Source organism: Trifolium pratense, linkage group LG2 (assembly GCF_020283565.1).
Source record: "Trifolium pratense cultivar HEN17-A07 linkage group LG2, ARS_RC_1.1, whole genome shotgun sequence".
Lineage (NCBI taxonomy): Eukaryota > Viridiplantae > Streptophyta > Magnoliopsida > Fabales > Fabaceae > Trifolium > Trifolium pratense.
In genome coordinates this window covers 58215556-58239838 of record NC_060060.1, presented here as the reverse complement: position 1 = coordinate 58239838, position 24283 = coordinate 58215556, and the positions used below count along the sequence as shown (strand labels likewise).

Below are 24283 nucleotides of genomic sequence, written 5' to 3'. Positions count from 1 at the left end.
AGAACTATAGTAACATGAACACTTTCCCTTTCAATCATTTTTCTATGTAGAATAGCCGGAAAAAGATCAACTTTAGCAGCAAGCTTACGAAATCCATGCTTTGGAAGGCAATTCTTCAAGTTGGTTAAAACTTTAAGAGCATGACAAACAAATTTAGGTAACTAGAAAAAAAAATTAATCTGCTTAGTGGATATCAGCACGAATATGGAGCAAATACGAATATCATATTTATCTAATGAAGTGGACATGTATATCATACTATCTGCTTCTATGAATATTCATTGACGGACTCCCTAATCTTTCTTGTGCGTTTACATGGAAATAAGAGTGCTATTTATAAGGGTGGACAAGAAAAGCAACACAATAATTCACCTTCATTACATATTATTCATAACTGAAAAAAAGTAATCTTCTTCCATTTTATTCTTTATCTTGTTACGCGCACTTATTCGTATAACTGAAAATAAATGTCTCCATGGTCATAACAAAGCGCACCTATTCACAGTGAAATTCACGCGCCATACAAATTCACTCGTCAAAGTCTTAACCTTTACAAACACTGTCACACACAGAGATAGACTCAACACTACAAATTCTCACCATAATCATTATTCTCCTCAAAATGCATTCTTTAAGTTGAAATGCTGCAAAATAGCTTTTGGGGTTTTCATTCTTAACTTCCTCTTTAATCAGGTTTTACTCTCAGCTTTCTCTTTTGTCTTTATTCATTGTTATTGTTGCTTGTTCTTATTCTTTTTGTGTTTTCCACTTGTTCCTTACCCAATTGCAATTCCTCATAGGTCACAAATTTATAATGTTTTGCCTTGTTCTGTTATATTGGTTTATTGCAAAAAAACATTAAAAAAAAAAATCTAACTGAGGAAAATTAAAAATATTATTTGTAAGATCATGCAATAATTTAGTTTTTCCCATTTAATTTTCTTAATGTAATTAAATGATTTTTAATTCAGTGACACACGCGATTGGTCTGAGTAGTAAGGGACACTTACATTTAGGTAAGTTGTAAGAGGTTTGAATTGTGACATTTGTGTGTATAACAAGTTATCTGACGAAGATTAGTCGGTGCTAAACTGAAGTGGTTATTTTGTACAAATAAACACGATTCTGAAAAAATAAAATTTAAATTAATGAAAATTATTTAGGATTTTCTTTTTCTTTTTCAGAAGAAATAATATCAATGGTAAATAAGGTGAAGTTAGTTATCATTTTCTTATATTTTGGACTACTGAACTTGTTCTTTGTTTATATTTGAGATTTGAGATTGAAGTTGTGTTGAGTGTTAGCTTTGAAGTCTTAACCAAGTAGTGTTGTAGAGGCAGGTTCGAATTTGACGGCATGGTGCTTGCATTTCAACAATTGTATAGTTAGTTTAGTTCAATGAATGTCTAGTTGATATGTTCTGTTTTCTTCCAACCTAAGATAAGGGTATTCATTACACTTCTATATTGATAAAAGTTCCATTTATATATCTTTTTAATTCATAAGATATTTTTCTATGTAAAGTCAAATACATCATTTTAGAGTTGACAGGTGGCCATATAAGAACAAAGATATTTCTTATGATGCATTGAGTCATCTGGCTTTGTGACTAGCCTACGGCCCTTAGACATTTTTATATGTTTTTTTGGTCTTAATCCTCCGGTTCCTGGGGAAATTCGGAACTCGGGCGGGAGGTAATCAAGACAAGAATACGGATTGTACCGGTCAGGATTCGAACTCGGGCTCTCCCAAATAATCCATCCTTAACTGATCTCATTAACCACTTGAGCCAACACACTTGATTATGTACAGTTTTATGATTTATATTTTCCCTTTTTAAGTTTTGAACTGAATTGGATTGCTTCATTTTAAAATTACTGAGATGGTACATAGACAAATATATTGATTTTTTCCTGTTTTCTGAATCATCACAAGGAAACATGAATCATGTTGATAAAGATGAAAGTCCGATGCTGTCAGAAACACGTACACAACGATCTGATGAGCCTCAGGATTCTACATTCCGAAGAAACATATCGAGGATACAAAGTGCTTCAATCTCTATTCCTATGGATTCTCTGGATCCATATGAGAGACAGCCGAATCTTGTCGGACATACTGGTCCGCTTCGTACTGCGAGGAAAACACTGTTGGGGCAAATGAGTTGTCCCTTATATGCAACTCCTGCAACTGGAAATCCTTTTCAGAATAGTATAGTAGTGGCAGGAAGCAAAGTAGGAGAGAACAAGACAGATAAGTTTGATGGCACAGATGAACATCGTTGGAATGATAATGACTACGACAAAAAAAACAAGCGCTTGTTGAGGTCTGGACAACTCGGAATGTGTAATGATCCTTATTGCACTACTTGCCCTACTTACTTCAAGTTTTCTCAGGAAAGAAAACCAAGATCTTCCACTATATTTGACCCCGAGGTATCTTTATTCCTAATATAGACTATTATTTCTTCGTAAATTTAAGAAAAAATTGACTTATGTGTTTTGAAGTTAACTTTACTACGATGATGATTTTCTCTTTTAAAAATATAGTTTATAGATAGTTGATTGAATTAGACTGTACTTGTGCGTTTCTTAAGTAACCAATAATTTTCGTATTTATATATAGCTCTACTTATTTTTTGTTATCAATGCCAATCATAATGATGAATGCACCTTTTTCATTGTGCATGTTTTATTCGTGTTTGCTATTTATTTCACATAACCAATATGTTTGTTCATGTTGTGAATGTTTACAGTTCCACAATTCTCTTTATGGCGACGCCAAAGGTTTTGGAAGAAAACTTTTATCTTTTTGCTCTTCATGCATTCCTGGAGTTATGAACCCTCATACTAAAGTTGTACAACATTGGAACCAGTTTTTGGCCATATCTTGCATACTCTCAATTTTTGTTGATCCATTATTTTTCTTCTTAATATATGTGAACAAGGTATCATTCTTTTCCTTTTATTTAATTGTAAATTCTTCCCACATCATTTACTTTTTTCCTTGCTTAAAAATAAAATCAGTTTTTCGCATTCATTTTCTGCAGCGTGATAAATGTATTCTTATCAACTGGGATATGGCAAAAATACTTATTGTACTTAGAAGCATAACTGATTTTGTGTATTTCTTGAACATTCTTCTCCAGGTAATTTTTCTGTAATCACCTTTTTTGATGTAATTTGTGCTAAGAGAATCCCTGAAATGAATGTCGTGAGAAGGAGCATCGCGACAATATCATAAACGACGTGAGACCAACTTGTGCATTTTATTTCTGTTTCTTATCTCCCATATTTCTCTCTCTCGAATCGAACATTTAAGTTAACTCCCAGTGTTTTCGTCCATGACCACTTCACTGTTCATGTCCATTACCGTCCTTGTCTTCGGTCTTGTGCAAGACGCGTGGCCTCCTTCGAAACTATGTGTTAGCAACATCGTTTCTGTAATCAAGTGTGAAATTTGTTAGGTTCTGGTTCGGTCACACAGTAAACATCACCCACCATCAGATCTACTTATTAGAAAAATTGAAAATTATGAAATTATTTAACAGGGATTGAATGGTGTGCGAATGAAGGGAAAAAAATGACTGTGATTGGAGACGCCTTCTCCGAGAAGGGATGGAGGTTGGAGTGAAGTGAATCGGGTGACTGGTAGTGGTTCTATTTTATTTTTCTTTACTTTCTTAAGAAAGAAATATGAAAAAAAAAAAGGGGTTTGTGAATTCGTGAGCAATTTTAGTCGCGACATATAGCACCTTTGTTGTACTAATGCATCTATTCATAGAATGATAGACCAAGTTTAATGATAGATAATTTAAATATAGAGAAATGATATTTGTACAACCACTTTTGGACAACTTTGGAGACAAGTTTCTCTCTCATACTCTCATTGTGTTTTTAGTCTCTCTCCTCCTCTCTTTATTATTTTTGTACCGAAAGATGAAGGGAAAAAAATGTTGTCCCAAAATTTGTTGTACAAATAACACTACTCTAAATATAAATGTCTCTAGTGGTTTGTCTTATAGTGTGCACGTGTTCTGAATCTTATACACAGTTGATGAGTTTTAAGTCTAGTTTAATGTGTTTTCATAATTTAAAGATTAAATAACTCGATTAAGTCGCGTCTTTGCAGTTTAGGTTGGCTTATATTTCTCCTGAGTCAAGGGTGGTTGGTGCTGGAGATTTAGTCGACCATCCGATGAAAATTGCTCGTAATTACTTTAAGAGTTATCTTGGCGTTGACTTATTTGTTGTAGTACCTCTTCCTCAGGTATATTACTTGCTACTTGTTAGGAGCCCAATAATCGGATTCCAAAAACGTACCAATATTGATAAGAAAAAGATAAAGATACACCAGAGAAGATACTCTCCGTACACAAGGAGAGGGCAAAGATCAATGACAACTGGCCTAAAACAGAAAACTAACTGACAGGCAACTAACAAACAAACCCAACTAACTAAGATAACTAACTAACTAACTAACTAACTAACTTCTATACCAACTCTTAACTACTTTAATATCCCTTCATTCTATATCCTAACACTACTCTCCATGTTGTTGTTAAAAGCCAAATGTTTTCAAAACCCTAAGCTCTTAGATGCATGCACATAAATACTTTTTATCTAATGAACTTCTACCTGAAAAAATTTCTCACTGAATAATAGAAATGCAAGAGTCACCTTATATTATATGGGAATTAAAATTTATTGAGTCTCAGAATTTGGATAAAGCCTAACTCATCAAAATATGTTGTGAAATACTTGTAGATAATGATATTGGTTGTCCTACCAAGTTCCTTGGGGAATTCAGGAGCAAATTATGCTAAGAATCTTCTACGTCTAGCGATCCTTATACAATATATTCCCAGATTATTCAGATATTTGCCTCTGCTAATTGGCCAGTCTCCAACTGGATTCATATTTGAGTCAGCTTGGGCAAATTTCATTATAAATCTTCTCATTTTTATGCTATCTGGCCATGTTGTTGGTTCATGCTGGTACCTCTTTGGTCTACAGGTGAGTTAAAATAACCTTTGAAGCTTCACTTTCAGAAAATATAAAATTTCTTCCTCAATAAAATTTCATACCGTGCTTTAAATTCTCACTTGTAATGAAAAAGGAAGAAAGAAATATTAATTGATTCACTTGAGTGCTTTTGATTTATAATAGGTCCCTGTTTGGATTGACTTATTTGAGCTTAGATATTGACATAAATATAAGTTGTGTGGGAGAGCGAATGGAAACAACTTACGACATGTTTATAAGTTGTTTTCTACTTATTTTCATAAGCTCTCTTAGCTAGTTTATGAAAATAGCTTATGCTTATCTGAAAACAATTTGACATTATTTTGTCTTTGTTATAGAAATAGTTTACATATAAAAAATTAATTAAGTTGTTTATCCAAGCAGGGTCATGGTATGATAATATATTGCAAGAATTATAGTCAAAATTAAGTATGATAGTGATATGAGTTATTATGTTTCTATGGATGCTTTAAAGATAAATGTTCTTTAAGAATCAGGAATTGAATTCAGTAAATGAATGTTTGGTAACTTTTAATTTACTAACTTCTTTCTTTTTAACACTTTCTTCTTCCAGAGGGTTAACCAATGTTTGAGAGATGCCTGCAAACATTCTCTTCTACCTGATTGCATGAAGTTGATTGACTGTAAAGCGGAGAGTATATCAACTAAATGGATCAATGATGAGGGTGCCAGTGCTTGTTTGAATTCTTCATCCGATGCTTTTGCTTATGGAATCTATGATAAAGCTGTACACCTTACTATAGAAACTAACCTGATCAAGAAATACGTGTATGCACTTTTTTGGGGATTCCAGGTATGCATTTGGCCTTTCATTTTCAAACAGGCTTAATATGATGTTCCTCCGTTGAAGATTAAGGGCTTATTTGCTTCCAAAAAAAAACAAAAGATTAAGGGCTTATTCTTAGTGAAACAACATAATAAAAGGGAGCTATGAAGATAAACAATATGATTTGATTTGAAAACTTGTGCAAAAGTTAATATGGATGTCTCATGACCAATTATAGATGATAGATAAATTAGGTTTTAAAAGTACGACCTGTGTTTTTTTGTCACAAAAATGGTTGGCTAATGCAATTCAAATACATGGTTAATGAATATGACAAGGTGTCGCAACTCATTAACCATGCAAAAAAACATAATTAACCATGATTTTGAGGTACATATATGTTTTAACACATTGTGGTTAATAGATATCATGGCTATTTGAGAACCTGAAAATCATGTATGTTTGAACATAATTTGGATGGTTATAAGGAATATCAAGTATATCTAACATAATTTGAAACCTTGTTATATTCGTTAACCATCCATTGAAAATAATTAACCAAATATTTGAACGTGTTAACTATGCAAATTGCTGTTGATTTTTGTTTTCAAAGTTGTGTTTCAAAATATCATTTATGTAAAAGTAAATAGGTAATAAACAAAACTATTTTGTTTTTCTCCTTTTTATTGTCATATGTAGTTTTACAAAATCACATTCATACACCATCTTAACATTTAATTTTAGAAGAATCGGAAAGACAAGGGCTGAGCTTTGAACAACATGATCAAATGTACTCTAATATCATTCAAGGGCTAACTCGAACCAACATGAAAGAGCACATGAATGATTTTATTTTTCAATAGAAAAATGTTAGTAAGTTAGTGATTATGTTGGTTTCCGGAATCCGGGACCTCCTGCTTCAAACGCTTTCAATGTTCCTTAAGCTTACCAACCATAATTTAACCCGAGACCTCTTGGTTTGATATTACTTACCTCTGTGATCTCCAATACAGCAAATCAGTACTCTAGCTGGTAATCAAACCCCAAGCTATTTTGTGTGGGAAGTCCTGTTTACAATGTCTATCATAGGATTGGGACTCTTGCTTTTTGCGCTTCTCATTGGAAACATACAAAACTTTCTTCAGTCTCTTGGACGGAGGTAAAATGTTTTTCTCTTACTTTATGTGCACATTAAATGTTGGTGATGTGGTGCGCCTTTGTTGTGTCTGTTTGGTTCTTCAATGAAAAAAATTGATTTCGATTGTAATCACTTTTGGCTCTCCTTACCATGAAATCAAACACAAATGTCATTTGCTTCCTTCTAAATTACCTTATTTTTAAAGTTACTTTCATTTGAAAAGCTAAAAACAATGTAGAAGGATGATTGTCTAGCCATGCTATAAGTGTAATTGTATCAAACTATAAGGTTTATTCATAACATCAGCATGCCTCTTCAGTTTGAACTTACCTACTATGTAATTCGTATTATCGTTATTTTGGAATGAGATACTTATGCAAGGCTAGTAAAAAGTGTCCTCTAAATATTGTATCATGCTAATTTTTTGTAGCATATTACTCTTGTTCTTGTCGGCCGGTTAAAGTAGCTAAAGCTACAAATTTTAAATAATAATGGAACTATATGTTTTTTTTTGTTTGAAAGAAATGGAACTATATGTTAGTAATATTCCGTTGTGTTAGATCCTTAGGGTTGCGACAAACTTGATATATTTTGTTCCTTCTTGCTTACAGGAGGTTAGAAATGCAACTTAGAGGCCGTGATGTTGAGCAATGGATGAACCATCGTCGCTTACCAGAAGATCTTAAAAGGTATAAAATGTTCTAACTCTTTTAATGATTCATATCAATATTGCCAAATGATGGATACTATGTCTGTCATGCAGGAGAGTACGGCAGGCTGAACGGTATAGTTGGGCTGCAACAAGGGGTGTTCCTGAGAAAATGGTTCTCGAGAATTTGCCAGAAGATCTCCAGACAGACATAAGACGCCACCTCTTCAAATTTGTTAAAAGTGTATGCATTCAAACATTTAAAAATAGTTCGTGATATACTCTTTAAGTGAATTTTATTTATCTGATTCAGATATTATGTGAACTTCAAAATCTCGCCTATAATGTTTTAAATAAAATTCTTTTTTCCAATAGAAGTTGAATCAGAAAACAATTTCCAAGACAAAGCTTTATGCACATTCATAATGAAACTAAAACAAGACACGTCAAAAGCAAATTATATTAAACAAGTCTGATTGCTATTTATAATGATGATTTAATTAATTTTGTATGATGATCTAACATTTCTACAGGTTCGAATTTTTTCCCTGATGGATGAGGATGAGCCTATCTTAGACGCCATTCGTGAGAGACTAATTCAGACGACATACATTAAAGGAAGTAAAATTTTGAGTCAGGGAGGTCTTGTACAGAAGATGGTGTTTATTGTGCGTGGAAAATTGGAGAGCATCGGAGAAGATGGTATTCCGGTTCCGTTAACCGAAGGGGATGCTTGTGGTGAAGAACTTCTAAGATGGTATCTTGAACAGTCTTCTGAAAGCAAAGGTACTACTATACCTGATAACACGCCTCAAAAGAAGTAGCAATAATCAGCAACGTGGCTTTTATAGAAAAAACGAGAAACAACATATTTAATCTGTGGTTTCTCTTGCAGAAGGTAAAAAAGTAAAGCTTCAAGGACAAGGGTTGACTAGTGATAGAACAGTAAGATGCTTAACCAATGTAGAGGCATTTTCACTCCGCACTAAAGACATTGAAGAAGTCACAATTCTTTTCGCAAGATTCTTGCGGAGCCCTCGTGTTCAAGGAGTCATAAGGTCCTTTATTCCTTCCATTTCCTTGTTGTCTTTCTGTTGATACTTCAGCATGTCTTCACCCTTTTATGATTAATAACTGCATTATTTTTCATTATGAAATTTGTTTCATTATGTCTATGACTCCGTGCTTCATTTTCAATGAAGACCATTCATAATCATAATCATTTGCATATGTGATATGTCAGTTGTCAGAGATAGTTTGAGTTTTCTTAGAATCAGTTAAATAATTTTTAAGGTACTAACAACAAACTAATTTTGATTATATGCTAGTTAGTTATATTGTTAGAGACATATGACCTGTTTGCTACGGATTATGAAAAAAAAAGAGATTTTGATATTCAATACTTGGTCTGTTTAAACCACAACTAATTAAACTGGCATCTAATCACAACTAAATTTCATACTACCTTAAATAAAATTCAACTAATTCTAACAAATCAGAAACTATCTCTAACATGATACAACACCTAGGATCCAAATCCATCATTTTCCTACCAAAAGGTGGGAATAAAATGAAAAGGATGGCCTTCACACACACGCGCACATACAAACACATGTTACAAGGGTGTTATTTTGATGCATAAATATCCATTATAAAAAAAAATGGCTCTGTCTGACATATTGATTTGATGATTGTGTTATGTTAGGTATGAATCACCATACTGGAAATCACTTGCAGCAAACAGAATTCAGGTTGCATGGAGATACAGGAAGAAGCGTCTAAATCGAGCAACTACCACATGAAATGATTATCAAACATTGAAATCATAGGCTAGCTAGCTGTACTTTAATGTTTGATTGATTCACTACATTGAATCTTTGGAATAGAATAGTGGTGGTATATTGCTTATAGGGAGTTATGAAGTAGATATCATATAATGAATTCATTGTATATGTAAATAAATCCTTAAATTCATCATGATAAATATATCCATGAACATTTTGATTTGAGGAATAAAAGAAAATCTGATTCTTTTATTTTTATAAAAGAAAATCTGCACTTTATGAATTATAAATAGCTATTATATTAATCCTTACGTAGAATTAGTACATGGTGTATTTCAAGATTAATACTGAGACGGGATAAATGGATTCTAGGGACGAAACCCATAAAATTCAGGTCTCAAGTAGGGATTCTAATGATGTGGAATAAAATCTGGTACAATTGAGATATTATGCAAATATAATATTGAATGAGAGTTTTAGATAGAAGAATATATTTGTTATGAATTTTGGTATGTACTTTATTTTATTCACTTTTTTTTTTTAACCAAATAAACTTACTGCATTTCATTAATTATCAGAAGTTCAATACATGAAGGAATAATCTCAAATCTATGGAAACTAATCCAAGAATTGGCCGCCCTAGCTAAAGTGTGAGCAACCGAATTCACTTGTCTCCTAATAAACTTAACTTCAAAGTTCACACATGATAACATAACAAGAATAATATCATTAACGATTGAAAGAAACTCTGAGTTCCCGCGCCGTTTGGTACGAATAGCATCAACCAACACTTGAGAGTCACTTTCAAATTGGACGTTTTCAAAACCTCTACTCCTAGCTTCATTCATAGCTTGCAATAATGCCCATGCTTCACCCTCTTCCGTTGATAAAGTTAGTTGCTGCCACTGCGTAATTCCAGCCATAAACTCACCAGAATTATTACGAAAACAGGCACCCATCGCAGTCCTACCTGCACCGACAAAAAATGTTGCATCTACATTGCACTTTAACCATCCTATACGAGGTTTTTCCCACCGATTGGTGCTGACAAACGGAACATCATGATCATTGTTACTTCGCAACTTATGGACTGTAAACCACTCGTTCCAATGATCAAACGCAGCCCGGCCAATTTGGTTTGGGCTTCTAAAATTATCATTCCAAATTTTATCATTCCGGTTATGCCATATACTCCATAACAGCGCAACCACTCTACCTATAGTAGCGTAATCCTCATTCCGACACAAGGCAAATACTCTATCTGCTGCACTACCTTGCTGACAAGCTGCGGAGCCCAAGACAGATGACAGTCCAGCTGCTTGCCAACTGGATTGAGCAGAAACGCAGGTGAAGAAAGTGTGTACATCATCTTCTACCTCATCTTCACATAATGGACAATGAACATCACAATCAACATGACAAGCGATTTTCTTCTTGTCAATTTGGTACTCTCCGTTTGTGAGAGAGTTAGAGATTATGTTACTCCATTTGTGAGTAGGTTTGTCTGTTCTTACTCTCCTTTGGTGTGAGAGGTCCTGAATCTGTTATTTCCAATGGCAAGCATGGAATATCTAAGTTTGAGTGACGAGGAAGAAGAAGTTTTAACTTTTGGCAGTGATTCCAGAGAAGAGAAGTCCAAGCTAATCCAGCGGTGTGTTGGATTGGTAGATTCCTCACAAATAAGCCAATAAAAAATCATGTGATGAAGGCAAAAATGACAACATTATGGAAAGCGGGAAGGAAGGTAGCAATTAAAGAAATCGACAAGGGCGTCTATGTTTTCCAATTTTTTCACAAACTTGATATGCAAAGAGTGATGCAGGGAGGACCATGGACCTTTCATGGGTTACTCCTAATTCTGAGTGCAATTGAGACTGGTGCAATCCCAAGCCAAATACCACTATTTTACGCCACTTTTTGGGTGCAAGTGCGGGACTTACTTGCTTGTATGATGACCAAGAAGGTAGGAGAAGGACTTGGCAGTTTCCTTGGCGAGTTGGTAGAATATGATGCCAAGAAGTCAAACTTTTAGAGGTCCTATATGCGTATACGTGTGAAGATTGACGTACGAAAACCTTTGAAATGAGAAAGGAAGATCAACAATGGGATCAGAGGCAACATCATGGTCAAATTCAAATATGAAAGACTTGCCATTTTCTTCTATCTATGTGGGTTATTAGGTCGTGGCGATCAGTACTGGGAAAAGTTATTCACCTTGGAAGAAGATGATGGGGTCCGACGTTGGGGACCGGAATTGCGTGTTGATCGTAGGAATGGTGTAGGGAGCTCGACATGTCAGTGGCTCCGTGATGAGTATGATGATGTCAGAGAGGAGTCCGGAAGCACAACGACACTGTCGCCACCGCGACAACCAGCTGGTGCTAGACAGCATTAAATTCGGAAACGACAACAATTTTAATGCGAAGAGAAATTTTTGGCAATAATAGAATCAATCATTTACAGGAAGAGATTATTTCCAATAATGGGATTGGCAATATAGGTGAAACCAATAATACACAGCTCAACAACATTAATGAGGAAATAATGGATGATGATGAAGTCCTAGACAAAAAAAGAAAACGCACAATGAGAGGTGGAGTTAGTAGTACACGTGTCAACATTGACAGGATGGACTATCAAGATAACAGCATATTATCCATGCAACATGTTTTAGAGGTGGGTCCTGGCGCACAGGCCCACCAGGACCAATGATTGTTCTGAGCTGGAACTGCCGGAGATTGGGTCACCCGAGGGAAGTTCCATCACTAAGGGACCTCATCTGGAATCACAAACCGAACATTATATTCATAAGTGAAACTCTTTGTCATGCAAATACGATTGAGGAAGTTAGACGAATTGTGGGATATGAAGCGTGTTTTGCAGTGGATAGAGAAAGAAGAAGCAGAGGATTGGCTATGCTTTGGAAGAACAATAATATATGTGAAATTCAAAATTATTCACGGAATTTTATTAATATTACAGTTAAAGCAAATGAGCACAACCAAGAGTGGAGGTTGACAGGATTCTACGGAATTCCTCATAGGGAGCAACGAAGAGAGTCTTGGGATAATTTACGCACTTTATCTCAACAATCCACCCTCCCTTGGTGTATTGTGGGAGATTTCAATGATATCTTTTCAAATGATGATAAAAGAGGTAGAGTACCACACTCGCAATGGTTGTTGAATGGTTTTAGACAAGCAGTTGAAAATTGTGAACTGATAGATATCCCTCTCCAAGGGCATGCGTACACGTGGTCTAGAAGTATGAGGCCTAACATCGTGGTGGAAGAAAGGATTGATAGAGCCCTGGTCACTAATGCTTGGATGAACATGTTCCCCCGTTGCATGCTAAGTAATTTAATATCTGGAGCTTTTGATCACTTTCCGATCCTATTAGAAACTGAACCGTGAATATTTGAGTATCGCAAGAGACAATTTCGCTTTGAAAACTCATTGTTGAAGAAGGTTGGGGTCGAGGAGTAGGCGACACTCTTCTTTACCGGTTAACAATATGTACAAAGGAGTTGGACAAGTGGGGAAGAACACTCAGAAGAAAATACAAAGAGGAAATCGACAGTTGCAAAAAGAAAATTGAAGAGCTTCACACTCATAACAATGCTGAAACTGACATTGAAATTATGGCAATGAAAGACAAATTAAATAAAAGCTTCTAATCCAAAAGGATACTTCATGGAAACAAAGAGCCAAGACTTTTTGGATGCGAGATGGAGATATGAACACCAAATTTTTCCATGCAGCTGCAACATCTAGAAAGAATAAAAATAAGCTCACAAAGTTGTCAACAGAGGACGGGATAAAGGTTAACACGCATGCAGGTTTGAAAATCTTGAGCTCGGATTACTTTACCAATTTGTTTGCGCCTACTTAGTGTAATGCAGAGCTAATTTTGCAAGCTATTTCAACATGTCTTACAAGTAATGATAATAAAATACTAGTAGCCCCGTTTGAAGAAGAAGAATTATGTGAAGCAACTTTCCATATGCACTCAGATAAAGTACCTGGTCCTAATGGCTTGAACCCGACTTTCTACAAAAGATTTTGGTCTCTATGTGGAAAACAAGTTGTTACGGCGTGCAAGCATTGGTTAAATGAAGGTACTCTACCTAACTCTATGGGTAACATTGATGAAGGTACTTGGTACCCACCGCCAGCAGACTATGTGAAATGTAACATTGATGCTGCCATATTTTCGCCGGAAAAGAAAACTAGCATGAGAGCTTGTGTGAACAACGACGAAGGTCAATTCATCACAGCAATGTCAGCTCATATCAGCGTTGTCATGACACCAGCAGAGGCAGAGGCTTGGGCGCGACAACAAGGTATTATGTTGATAGCTATGCTTGACTATAAAAGGGTGATTTTTGAACTGGATTGCAAGACGATGGTGGACGACATCAATAGCTCCAACGACAACCATTCAGAGTATGAATTATTAATTGATGATTGTAAATCCATGCTCTCAATTCATAGTAACTATGTAGCTGCTTTTACTAGGCGTCAAGCAAACGGTAGCGCTCATGCTTTAGTAAGGGTAGCTTTATCCATGCTTCTCGCATTACGTTTAATTATATTCCTAATTGTATCGCTACTTTGATTATGAATGAAAAATCATAAGTTTACTTGCGTAAAAAAAAAGAATTTTTTTATGTATTATTGTTGTGCATTTGTATCATTTTTAATTCTATAATATTATAGATATTATTATTGTTTCCTCGCATGTTTCATTTTTAATACATCTTTTACCACTTTAATAAGTAATATTTTTTTGTCAAACAAATATTTAATATTTTTATGCATTTTAATTAAAATAATTAAATTAATGCTAATTTTGGATTAAAACTAATTACAAATAAAAAAGTACAATAAACATGCGGGGTCAAGTTTTGGTTCTTTATAAACAACCATCATTAAAGTAAAAACTTCTCAAATCAACTATTAATTTCTTAAATCCTGCAAATCACTTTGGACCCATAAAAATTAACCTAGTTTACCCAAAGTTCACTCCCATTAAATATGTTTTTACAAAACATATTTTATTTTTCGGTTAAATGTGTTTTTGCTTTCTATAAATATCTCAAAGTATTTAACCCTTTATAAAAATTTTCAGCAACTTTTGGTTCCTAAAGTATTTAACCCTTTATTTTTTTTACAAACAAAACTTAATTATATTCAATTAGCAAAAAAACAAAAACATATATTCTTAATTCTTGTAAATAGATATTAAAAATGTTTCTGTCCGACGAATGTTCATAGCAATTAGCAAAGCACACTTGTTCACAGTGAAAGTCACGCGCCAACGACTTCATCAGCTTCCATACAAATTGACTCTGTCAAAGTCTTCACCTTTACAAACACTCTCACACACAGAGATAAACTCCACACTACAAATTCTCTTTATCCATTTTTTGAGTCTAATCTCCTCAAAATGCATTCTTTAAGTTGAATTTCTGCAAAATAGCTTCTGGGGTTTTCACCTTGAGTTTCTTCTCTTTAATCAGGTTTTTACTCTTCACTTTTTCTTAATTTTGCTTTCTCTTTTGTCTTTTATTTATTATTATTGTTGCTTGTTCTTATTCATTTCGTGTTTTCCACTTGTTCCTTACCCAATTGCAATTCCTCATAGGTCACAAATTTATAATGTTTTGTCTTGTTCTGTTATATTGGTTTATTGCAAAAAAAAAAAAAAATAAAAATAAAAAAAAGAATGTAACTGAGGACAATTAAAAATATTTTTTGTTAGATCATGCAATAAGTTTTTTTCCCATTTAATTTTCTTAATGTAATTAAATGATTTTTAATTCAGTGACACAGGATCGATTGGTCTGAGTAGTAAGTACATTTCGTTTGGGTAAGTTGTATGTAATTAAATGATTTTTAATTCAGTGAAGCACACGATTGGAAAGAAAGTGGGAGGAAAGAAAATTACGCAAACCAATGCATGAATTTAGAATAACTTTAGTCCAAGTTCATGCATTGCTTTGCGTAATTTTATTTCCTCCCACTTTTTTTTCCATAGAACCAAACGGTAGGTAAGTTGCAAGTGGTTTGAATTGCGACACTTGTGTGTATAACAAGTTATCTCACAAAGATTAGTCATGCTAAATTGTAGTGGTTAGTTTGTACAAATAAACACGATTATGAAAAAAAATAAATTAAATTAATGAAAAAAAAATTAATGAAATTTATTTAGGATTTTCTTTTTCGGAAGGAATAATACCACTGTTAAATAAGGTGAAGTTAGTTAATATTTGCTTATATTTTGGACTACTGAACTTGTCATTTGTTTATATTTGAGATTGAAGTACTATGTGTTGAGTGTTAGCTTTAAAGTCTTAACCAAGTAGTGATGCTTTGTAGAGGCAGGTTCGAATTCGACAGCATGGTGCTTGCTTTTGAACAATTATTGTATAGTTAGTTCAGTTCAATGAATGTGTAGTTGATATGTTCTGTTTTCTTCCAACCTAAGATAAGGGTATTCATTACACTTCTATATTGATAAAAGTTCCATTTATATATCTAATTCATAAGAAATTTTTCTATGTAAAGTTAAATACATCATTTTAGAGTTGACAGCCGGCCATATAAGAACAAAGATATTTCTTATGATGCATTGTGTTCCATCTGGCTTTGTCACTAGCATACAGCCCTTTGACTTTTTGATATGTTTTTTTGGTCTTAATCCTCCTGTTCCTAATGAAATTCAGAATTCGTGAGGGAGGTAATCAAGACAAGAATACGGATTTCAGGATTCGAACTCCGGCTCTCCCAAATAATCCGTCCTTAACTAAACCTCATTAACCACTTGAGCCAAAACACTTGATTATGTACAGTTTTATGATTTATATTTTCCCTTTTTAAGTTTTGAGCTGAACTGGATTGCTTCATTTTAAAATTGCTGAGATGGTACATAGACAAATATATTGATGCGTTTTCCGTTTTCAGAATCATCACAAGGAAACATGAATCGTTTTGATAAAGATGAAATTCCGATGCTGTCAGATACACGTACACAACGATCTGATGAACCTCAGGATTCTACATTCCGAAGAAACATATCAAGGACACGGAGTGCTTCAATCTCTATTCCTATGGCTTCTCTGGATCCATATGAGAGACAGCCGAATCTTGTCGGACATACTGGTCCGCTTCGTACTGCGAGGAAAACTCCGTTGGGGCAAATGAGTGGTCCCTTATATGCAACTCCTGCAACTGGAAATCCTTTTCAGAATAGTATAGTAGTGGCAGGAAGCAAAGTAGGAGAGAACAAGACAGAGAAGTTTGATGGCACAGATGAACATCGTTGGAATGATAATGACTACGACAAAAAAAATGAGCACTTGTTGAGGTCTGGACAACTTGGAATGTGTAATGATCCTTATTGCACTACTTGCCCTACTTACTTCAAGCTTTCTCAGCAAAGAAAACCAAGAGCTTCCACTATATTTGACCCCAAGGTATCTTTATTCCTAATATAGACTATTATTTCTTCGGAAATTTAAGAAAAAAATGACTTCTGTGTTTTGAATTTGACTTTACTACAATGATGATTTTCTCTTCTTTTAAAAATATAGTTTATAGATAGTTGATTGAATTAGACTGTACTTGTGCGTTTCTTAAGTAGCCAATAATTTTTTTATTTATATATAGCTCTACTTATTTTTTGTTATCAATGCCAATTATAATGATGAATGCACCTTTTTCGTTGTACACGTTTTGTTCTTGTTTGCTATTTATTTCACATAACTAATAGGTTTGTTCATGTTGTGAATGTTTACAGTTCCACAATTCTCTTTATGGCGACGCCAAAGGTTTTGGAAGAAAACTTATTTCTTTCTGCTCTTCATGCATTCCTGGAGTTATGAACCCTCATACTAAAGTTGTACAACACTGGAACCGGTTTTTGGCCATATCTTGCATACTCTCAATTTTTGTTGATCCATTATTTTTCTTCTTAATATATGTGAACAAGGTACAATTCTTTTCCTTTTACTTAATTGTAAAATCTTCCCACATCATTTACTTTTTTCCTTGCTTAAAAATAAAATCAGTTTTCCGCATTCATTTTCTGCAGCGTGATAAATGTATTCTTATCAACTGGGATATGGCAAAAATACTTGTTGTACTTCGAAGCATAACTGATTTTGTGTATTTCTTGAACATTCTTCTCCAGGTAATTTTTCAGTAATCACCTTTTTTGATTTAATTTGTACTAAGAGAAATGCTGAATGTCATGAGAATGAGCATTGCCACAATATCACAAATGACATGGTACCAGCTTGCACATTTTATTTCTGTTTCTTATCTCCCATATTTTTCTCTCGAATCGATCATTTAAGTTAACCCCCAGTGTTTTCGTCCTTGTCTCCGGCGGCACACCTATCTGAGTTGATTTCTGCAAAATGCACTGGAGCGCTTGGCTTGTAACGGACCTGAATTTGCCTCAGTCTTGTGCAAGAAGCGTGGCCTCCTTCGAAACTATGTCTTAGCAACATTGTTTCTGTAAACAAAGTGTGAAATATGTTAGGTTCTTGTTCGGTCACACAGTAAGCATCACCCACCATCACATCTACTTATGTAACAGCGATTGAATGAAGGTTGGATTGAAGTGAATCGGGTGACTGGTAGTGGTTCTATTTTATTTTTCTTTACTTTCTTAAGAAAGAAATATGAGAAAAAAAAAAAAACGGGTTTGTGAATTCGTGAGCAATATTTGTCGCGACATATAGCATCTTTCTTGTACTAATGCATCTATTCTTAGAATGATAGACCAAGTGTAACGAAAGAACATTTAAATATAAATGTCTCTAATGGTTTGTCTTATAATTTTCCTTAGTCTCTCTTTACCTATAGGAAGAAAAGTGTGCACGTGTTCTGAATGTTTTACATGGTTGATGAGTTTTAAGTCTAGTTTAATGTGTTTTCATATTTTAAAGATTAAATAACTCGACTAAGTTGCTTCTTTGCAGTTTAGGTTGGCTTATATTTCTCCTGAATCAAGGGTGGTTGGTGCTGGAGATTTAGTTGACCATCCCATGAAAATTGCTCTTAATTACTTTAGGAGTTATCTTTGCGTTGACTTATTTGTTGTATTACCTCTTCCTCAGGTATATTACTTGCTACTCTCCATGTTGTTGTTAAAAGCCAAATGTTTTCAAAACTCTAAGCTCTTAGATTCATGCACATAAATACTTTTTATCTCATGAACTTCTACCTGAAAAAATCTCTAACTGAATAATAGAAATGCAAGAGTCACCTTATATTATATGGGAATTAAAATTAATTGTGTCTCAAAGAATTTGGATAGGGCCTTACTCAACCGCACAAAACCGGCTTGTAAGGTGAGGAATGCTTCCCCTCTTATAAACTCATTTTCAGGCCATATCTCATCCTATGTGCGACTCTTGGTACACACCCCTCTCGCTCAAGAGTGAACATCTGGTGCATGACCCCTGAGTGGCACAAAGGATCTTGGAGAGGTTCTTATACCGTCTTCAAATTTGGGTTGAACCTAACTCAACCCTACAAAACCAACTTATAAGGTGATGGATGCCTCCCACTTATAAACACATTTGTAGGCCATATCTCATCCGATGTAGGATTCTCAACAGAGACAGACAATTCAGCATCGAGAACCTATTTCTTGACAATTAGTAGCAGAGTCTCTGATGCTTAGACCTTGTTAAGCCAATTATCCTAAAAGCATAGGCTACTTGTTTTCTGTTGTAAGTTAGTTTTTCTATCTATAATAGCTTTTATGCTGTGGGCCTGCGGCAGAGTTATGCTTAAGAACTTCAAAAATATTTGTTGTCTTATTTCTATCTTTATATACACAACTTATTGTTCAATTTAATCACGTTTACGTTTCAAAACAAATTAATTATGTTTAAATTCAACGTGAGCTGCTATCAATGCACCCTTTTGTGTTTTAAACTAACAAATAAATAGTCTGTGGAAGGAAAGGAATTTTAATTTGTGAAAACGACTATTGCTTATGATGAACTCATCAAAATATGTTGCGAAATACTTGTAGATAATGATATTGGTTATCCTACCAAGTTCCTTGGGGTATTCAGGAGCAAATTATGCTAAGAATCTTCTACGTCTAGCGATCCTTATACAATACATTCCCAGATTATTCAGATATTTGCCTCTGCTAATTGGCCAGTCTCCAACTGGATTCATATTTGAGTCAGCCTGGGCAAATTTCATTATAAATCTTCTCATTTTTATGCTATCTGGCCATGTTGTTGGTTCATGCTGGTACCTCTTTGGTCTACAGGTGAGTTAAAATGACATTTGAAGCTTCACTTTCAGAAAATATAAAATTTCTTCAATAAAATTTCATACTGTGCTTTAAATTCTCACTTGTATGGAAAGAAGAAAGAATCCTGCATCATCACATGATGAATGGAAATGTAGAAGAAATATTAATTGATTCATTTGAGTGCTTCTGATTTATACTGTTACATAGCTCCCTGTTTGGATTGACTCATTTGAGCTTATTTATTGACATAAATATAAGTTGTTTGAGAGAGCGAATGGAAACAACTTACGACATGTCTATAAGTTGTTTTCAACTTATTTTCATAAGCTCTCCTAGCTAGCTTAGGAAAATAGCTTACGCTTATTTGAAAACAATTTGACTTTATTTATTTTGTCTTTTGCTATAGAAATAGTTTATGCATAAAAAAATTAATTAAGTTGTTTATCCCAGCAGGGTCATAATAGTATGATAATATATTGCAAGAATTATAGTCAAAATTAAGTATGATAGTGATATGATTTATTATGTTTCTATGGATACTTTATAGACAAATGTTCTTTAAGAATCAGGAATTTAATTCAGTAAATGAATGTTTGGTAACTTTTAATTTACTAACTTCTTTCTTTTTAACACTTTCTTCTTCCAGAGGGTTAACCAATGTTTGAGAGATGCCTGCAAACATTCTCTTCTACCTGAATGCATGAAGTTGATTGACTGTAAAGCGGAGAGTATATCAACTAAATGGATCAATGATGAGGGTGCCATTGCTTGTTTGGATTCCTCATCCAATGCTTTTTCTTATGGAATCTATGAAAAAGCTGTACAACTTACTATAGAAACTAACCTGATCAACAAATACGTGTATGCACTTTTTTGGGGATTCCAGGTATGCATTTGGTCTTTCATTTTCAAACAGGCTTAATATGATATTCCTCCGTTGAAGATTAAGGGCTTATTTGCTTTAAAAAAAAAAGATTAAGGGCTTATTCTTAATGAAACGACATAATAAAAGGGAGCTATGAAGATAAACAATGTGATTTGATTTGAAAACTTTTAAAAGTACCCTGTGTTTTTTTCTCTCAAAAATGGAACAACAAAATTCAAAAACAATTTGGCTGGCTAATGCAATTCAAATACATGGTTAATGAATATAACAAGGTGTCACAACTCATTAACCATGCAAAAAAACATAATTAACCATGATTTTCAGGTACATATATAATATATTTGAACACAGATTGTGGTTAATAGATATCATGTCTATTTGAGAACTTGAAAATCATGTATGTTTGAACATAATTTGGATGGTTATAAGGAATATCATGTTTATCTAACATAATTTGAAACCTTGTTATATTCTCTTAGAATTGAGTATTGGGCCTAACTCATCCTTACAAAACCGGCTTGTTGCCTCTAGTTTATAAACACTTAGTTAGGCCATATCGCAACCGATGTGGAACTTCTTAACATATTCGTTAACCATCCATTGAAAATAATTAACCAAATATTTGAACGTGTTAAAAAAAATATTTTGTTTTTCTCCTTTTTATTTTCATATGTAGTTTTACAAAATCACATTCATAAACCATCTTAACGTTTAATCTTAGAAGAATGGGAAAGACAAGGGCTGAGCTTAGAACAACATGATCAAGTGTGCTCTAATATCATGTCAAGGGCTAACTCGAACCAACACTAAAAGGCACATGAATGATTTTATTTTTCGATAGAAAAATGATAGTAACCTAGTGATTATGTTGGTTTCCGGAATCCGGGACCTCGTGCTTCAAACTCTTTCAATATTCCTTAGCTCACCAACCGTAATTTAACCCGAGACCTCTTGGTTTGATATAACTTGCCAATTATACCTCTGTGATTTCTAATGCAGCAAATCAGTACTCTAGCTGGTAATCAAATCCCAAGCTATTTTGTGTGGGAAGTCCTCTTTACAATGTCTATCATAGGATTGGGACTCTTGCTTTTTGCGCTTCTCATTGGAAACATACAGAACTTTCTTCAGGCTCTTGGACGGAGGTAGAATGTTTCTCTCTTACTTTATGTGCACCTTAAATGTTGGTGGCATGGTGCTCCTTTGTTGTGTCTGTTTGGTTCTTCGATGAAAAAAAATTGATTTTGATTGGAATCACTTTTGGCTCTCCTTACCATGAAATCAAACGCACATGTCATCTGCTTCATTCTAAATTAACTTATGTTTAAAGTTACTTTCATGTGAAAAGCTAAAAACAATGTAGAAGGGTGATTGTCTAGCCATCCTATAAGTGTAACTGTATCAAACTCTATGGTGTAATTCATAACATCAGTATGCCTCTTAAGTTTAAACTATACGGTGTAATTCGTTAGTAGGATATTTTTATTGTTCTTGTTGTCCAGTTACAGTTTATCTAAAGCTACAAATTTTGAATAATAATGGAATATATGTTCGTAATATTCCGATGTGTTTGATCCTTGGGGTTGTAACAAACTTGATCTATTTTTTTCCTTGTTTACAGGAGGTTAGAAATGCAACTTAGAGGCCGTGATGTTGAGCAATGGATGAGCCATCGTCGCTTACCAGAAGATCTCAAAAGGTATGAAATGTTCTAACTCTTTTAATGAATCACATTAACACTGCCAAATGATTGATACTATGTCTGTCACGCATAATGTACAAATGATGGATACTATGTCTGTCATGCAGGAGAGTACGGCAGGCTGAACGGTATAGTTGGGCTGCAACAAGGGGTGTTCCTGAGAAAATGGTTCTCGAGAATTTGCCAGAAGATCTCCAGACAGACATACGACGTCATCTCTTCAAATTCGTTAAAAAGGTATGCATTTCAATAATTAGAAAAAGTTCGTGATTGCTCTTTTTAAACGGATTTTATTTATCTGGTTCAGATCATATATGAACTTCAAAATCTCATCTAAGATGTTTTAAATAAAATTCTCTTTTCCCTATTTGTTTACCTGTTACTTGCTGGAATCCAATAGAAGTTGAACGAGAAAAGAATTTAGAAGACAGAACTTTATGCATATTCATCGTGTGATTCTTAAACAATGGCACATCAAAAGCCAATTATATTAAACAAGTCCAAATGTTTTGTCTACAGGTTCGAATATTTTCCCTGATGGATGAAGATGAGCCTATCTTAGATGCCATTCGTGAACGACTAATACAGACAACATACATCAAAGGAAGTAGAATTTTGAGTCAGGGTGGTCTTGTACAGAAGATGGTGTTTATTGTGCGTGGAAAATTGGAGAGCATCGGAGAAGATGGGATTTCGGTTCCGTTATCTGAAGGGGATGCGTGTGGTGAAGAACTTCTAAGATGGTATCTGGAACAGTCATCTGAAAGCAAAGGTACATACATCTATACATACTTGATATACTGATAACATGCCTCAAAGAAGTAGCAATAAAAAAATGAGGAACATGTTTAATCGATGTGGTTTCTCTTGCAGAAGGTAAAAAAGTAAAGCTTCAAGGACAAGGGTTGACCAGTGACAGAACAGTAAGATGCTTAACCAATGTGGAGGCATTTTCACTCCGCACTAAAGACATTGAAGAAGTGACAACTCTTTTCGCAAGATTCTTGAGGAGCCCTCGTGTTCAAGGAGTCATAAGGTCATTTATTCATTCATTTCATTTCCTTGTTGTTTTTCGGTTTATACCTAGCACTAGCATATCTTCACCCTTTTATGATTAAATGCATTATCTTTCATGAAGAATTTTGTTTCATTATGTCTCTCGCACCATGCTTCCTTTTCAATAAAGACCATTCATAATCATAATCATTTGCTTGTGTGATATGTTACAGATGATTTGAGAATTAGTAGTGATTAGATGCTAGTTTGTTATATTGTTCGAGACATGGGGCCCGTTTGTTACAGATTATTAAAAAAAAGTGATTTTGATATTAAATACAGTGTTTAATCACAACTTGCATGTAACATGATACAACACCTAGGATCCAGATCGGTCATATTCCTACTAAAAAGTGAATAAAATTAAAAGGATGGCATTCACACGTGCAAATTCATTCACATATTACAAGGGTGTGATTTTTATGCATAAATATCAAAACAACGGCTCTAACTAACATAATGATTTGATGATTGTATTATGTTAGGTATGAATCTCCATATTGGAGATCACTTGCAGCAAACAAAATTCAGGTTGGATGGAGATACAGGAAGAAGCGTCTAAGTCGAGCTAATACCACACAGAATGATTATCAAACATCGAAATCATAGGCTAGCTGTACTTTAATGTTTAATTGATTCACTACATTGAATCCTTGGAATAGAATTGTGGTGGTATATGCTTATAGGGAGTTATGAAGTAGATACCATATAATGAACATAATGTATATGTAAATAAATCCTTAAATTCATCATGATAAATAAAACCACGAACATTTTGATTTAAGGAATGAAAGGAAAATCTGAATTTTAAGAATTATAAACAGCTGTTGTATTAATCCTGCGTAGAATTAGTACATGGTGTATATAACAATATTTACAATTCTTAAAAACAAACATCAGGTTATATTTCAGAGTTCAGACAGCGAAAATTGTTCGGAAATTAATTTCCAGCCAGCAAAATGAACATAAA

The 24283-nt window shown here is 34.2% G+C and overlaps 2 protein-coding genes and 1 pseudogene across 6 annotated transcripts; all 3 read left to right on the top strand.

Annotated features, from left to right (window-relative positions):
• Positions 1–559: 559 nt before the first annotated feature.
• On the top strand, positions 560–24097 carry LOC123910170 (probable cyclic nucleotide-gated ion channel 20, chloroplastic). Of its 4 annotated transcripts, none has more exons than XM_045961237.1 (14): positions 14642–14903; positions 15209–15253; positions 16348–16859; positions 17183–17374; positions 17477–17575; positions 18372–18509; positions 19436–19684; positions 20316–20555; positions 21555–21700; positions 22177–22254; positions 22365–22494; positions 22777–23029; positions 23131–23293; positions 23799–24097. In XM_045961237.1, the coding sequence occupies exons 3-14, from the start codon at positions 16365–16367 to the stop codon at positions 23920–23922; spliced, it is 2307 nt and encodes a 768-aa protein (XP_045817193.1). In that variant the 5' UTR covers positions 14642–14903; positions 15209–15253; positions 16348–16364; the 3' UTR covers positions 23923–24097. The 4 variants fall into 4 exon arrangements, with proteins under 4 accessions (XP_045817195.1, XP_045817192.1, XP_045817193.1 ...); XM_045961238.1 differs by lacking the exons at positions 14642–14903; positions 15209–15253 and adding exons at positions 16098–16184; positions 16221–16229; XM_045961239.1 differs by lacking the exons at positions 14642–14903; positions 15209–15253 and adding an exon at positions 560–693.
• Positions 571–9650, top strand: LOC123910172 (probable cyclic nucleotide-gated ion channel 20, chloroplastic). 2 transcript variants are annotated; one of them, XM_045961240.1, is made up of 14 exons: positions 576–693; positions 1335–1446; positions 1936–2435; positions 2756–2947; positions 3050–3148; positions 4132–4269; positions 4767–5015; positions 5599–5838; positions 6825–6970; positions 7561–7638; positions 7713–7842; positions 8132–8384; positions 8494–8656; positions 9304–9602. In XM_045961240.1, the coding sequence occupies exons 3-14, from the start codon at positions 1941–1943 to the stop codon at positions 9398–9400; spliced, it is 2280 nt and encodes a 759-aa protein (XP_045817196.1). In that variant the 5' UTR covers positions 576–693; positions 1335–1446; positions 1936–1940; the 3' UTR covers positions 9401–9602. The 2 variants fall into 2 exon arrangements, with proteins under 2 accessions (XP_045817197.1, XP_045817196.1); XM_045961241.1 differs by lacking the exon at positions 1335–1446 and having other exon boundaries at positions 571–693; positions 9304–9650.
• Positions 12091–13999, top strand: LOC123905113 (annotated as a pseudogene).
• Positions 24098–24283: the final 186 nt, after the last annotated feature.

Bases quoted from the DNA above. Each gene is read 5' to 3' on its own strand.
- LOC123910172 (XM_045961241.1), top strand. From the start codon at position 1,941: ATGAATCATGTTGATAAAGATGAAAGTCCGATGCTGTCAGAAACACGT. The intron at 2,948-3,049 runs GTATCATTCTTT...CATTTTCTGCAG, and splicing joins TCTTAATATATGTGAACAAG to CGTGATAAATGTATTCTTAT. The intron at 8,385-8,493 runs GTACTACTATAC...TTTCTCTTGCAG, and splicing joins ACAGTCTTCTGAAAGCAAAG to AAGGTAAAAAAGTAAAGCTT.
- LOC123910170 (XM_045961239.1), top strand. From the start codon at position 16,365: ATGAATCGTTTTGATAAAGATGAAATTCCGATGCTGTCAGATACACGT. The intron at 23,030-23,130 runs GTACATACATCT...TTTCTCTTGCAG, and splicing joins ACAGTCATCTGAAAGCAAAG to AAGGTAAAAAAGTAAAGCTT. The intron at 23,294-23,798 runs GTCATTTATTCA...GTATTATGTTAG, and splicing joins CGTGTTCAAGGAGTCATAAG to GTATGAATCTCCATATTGGA.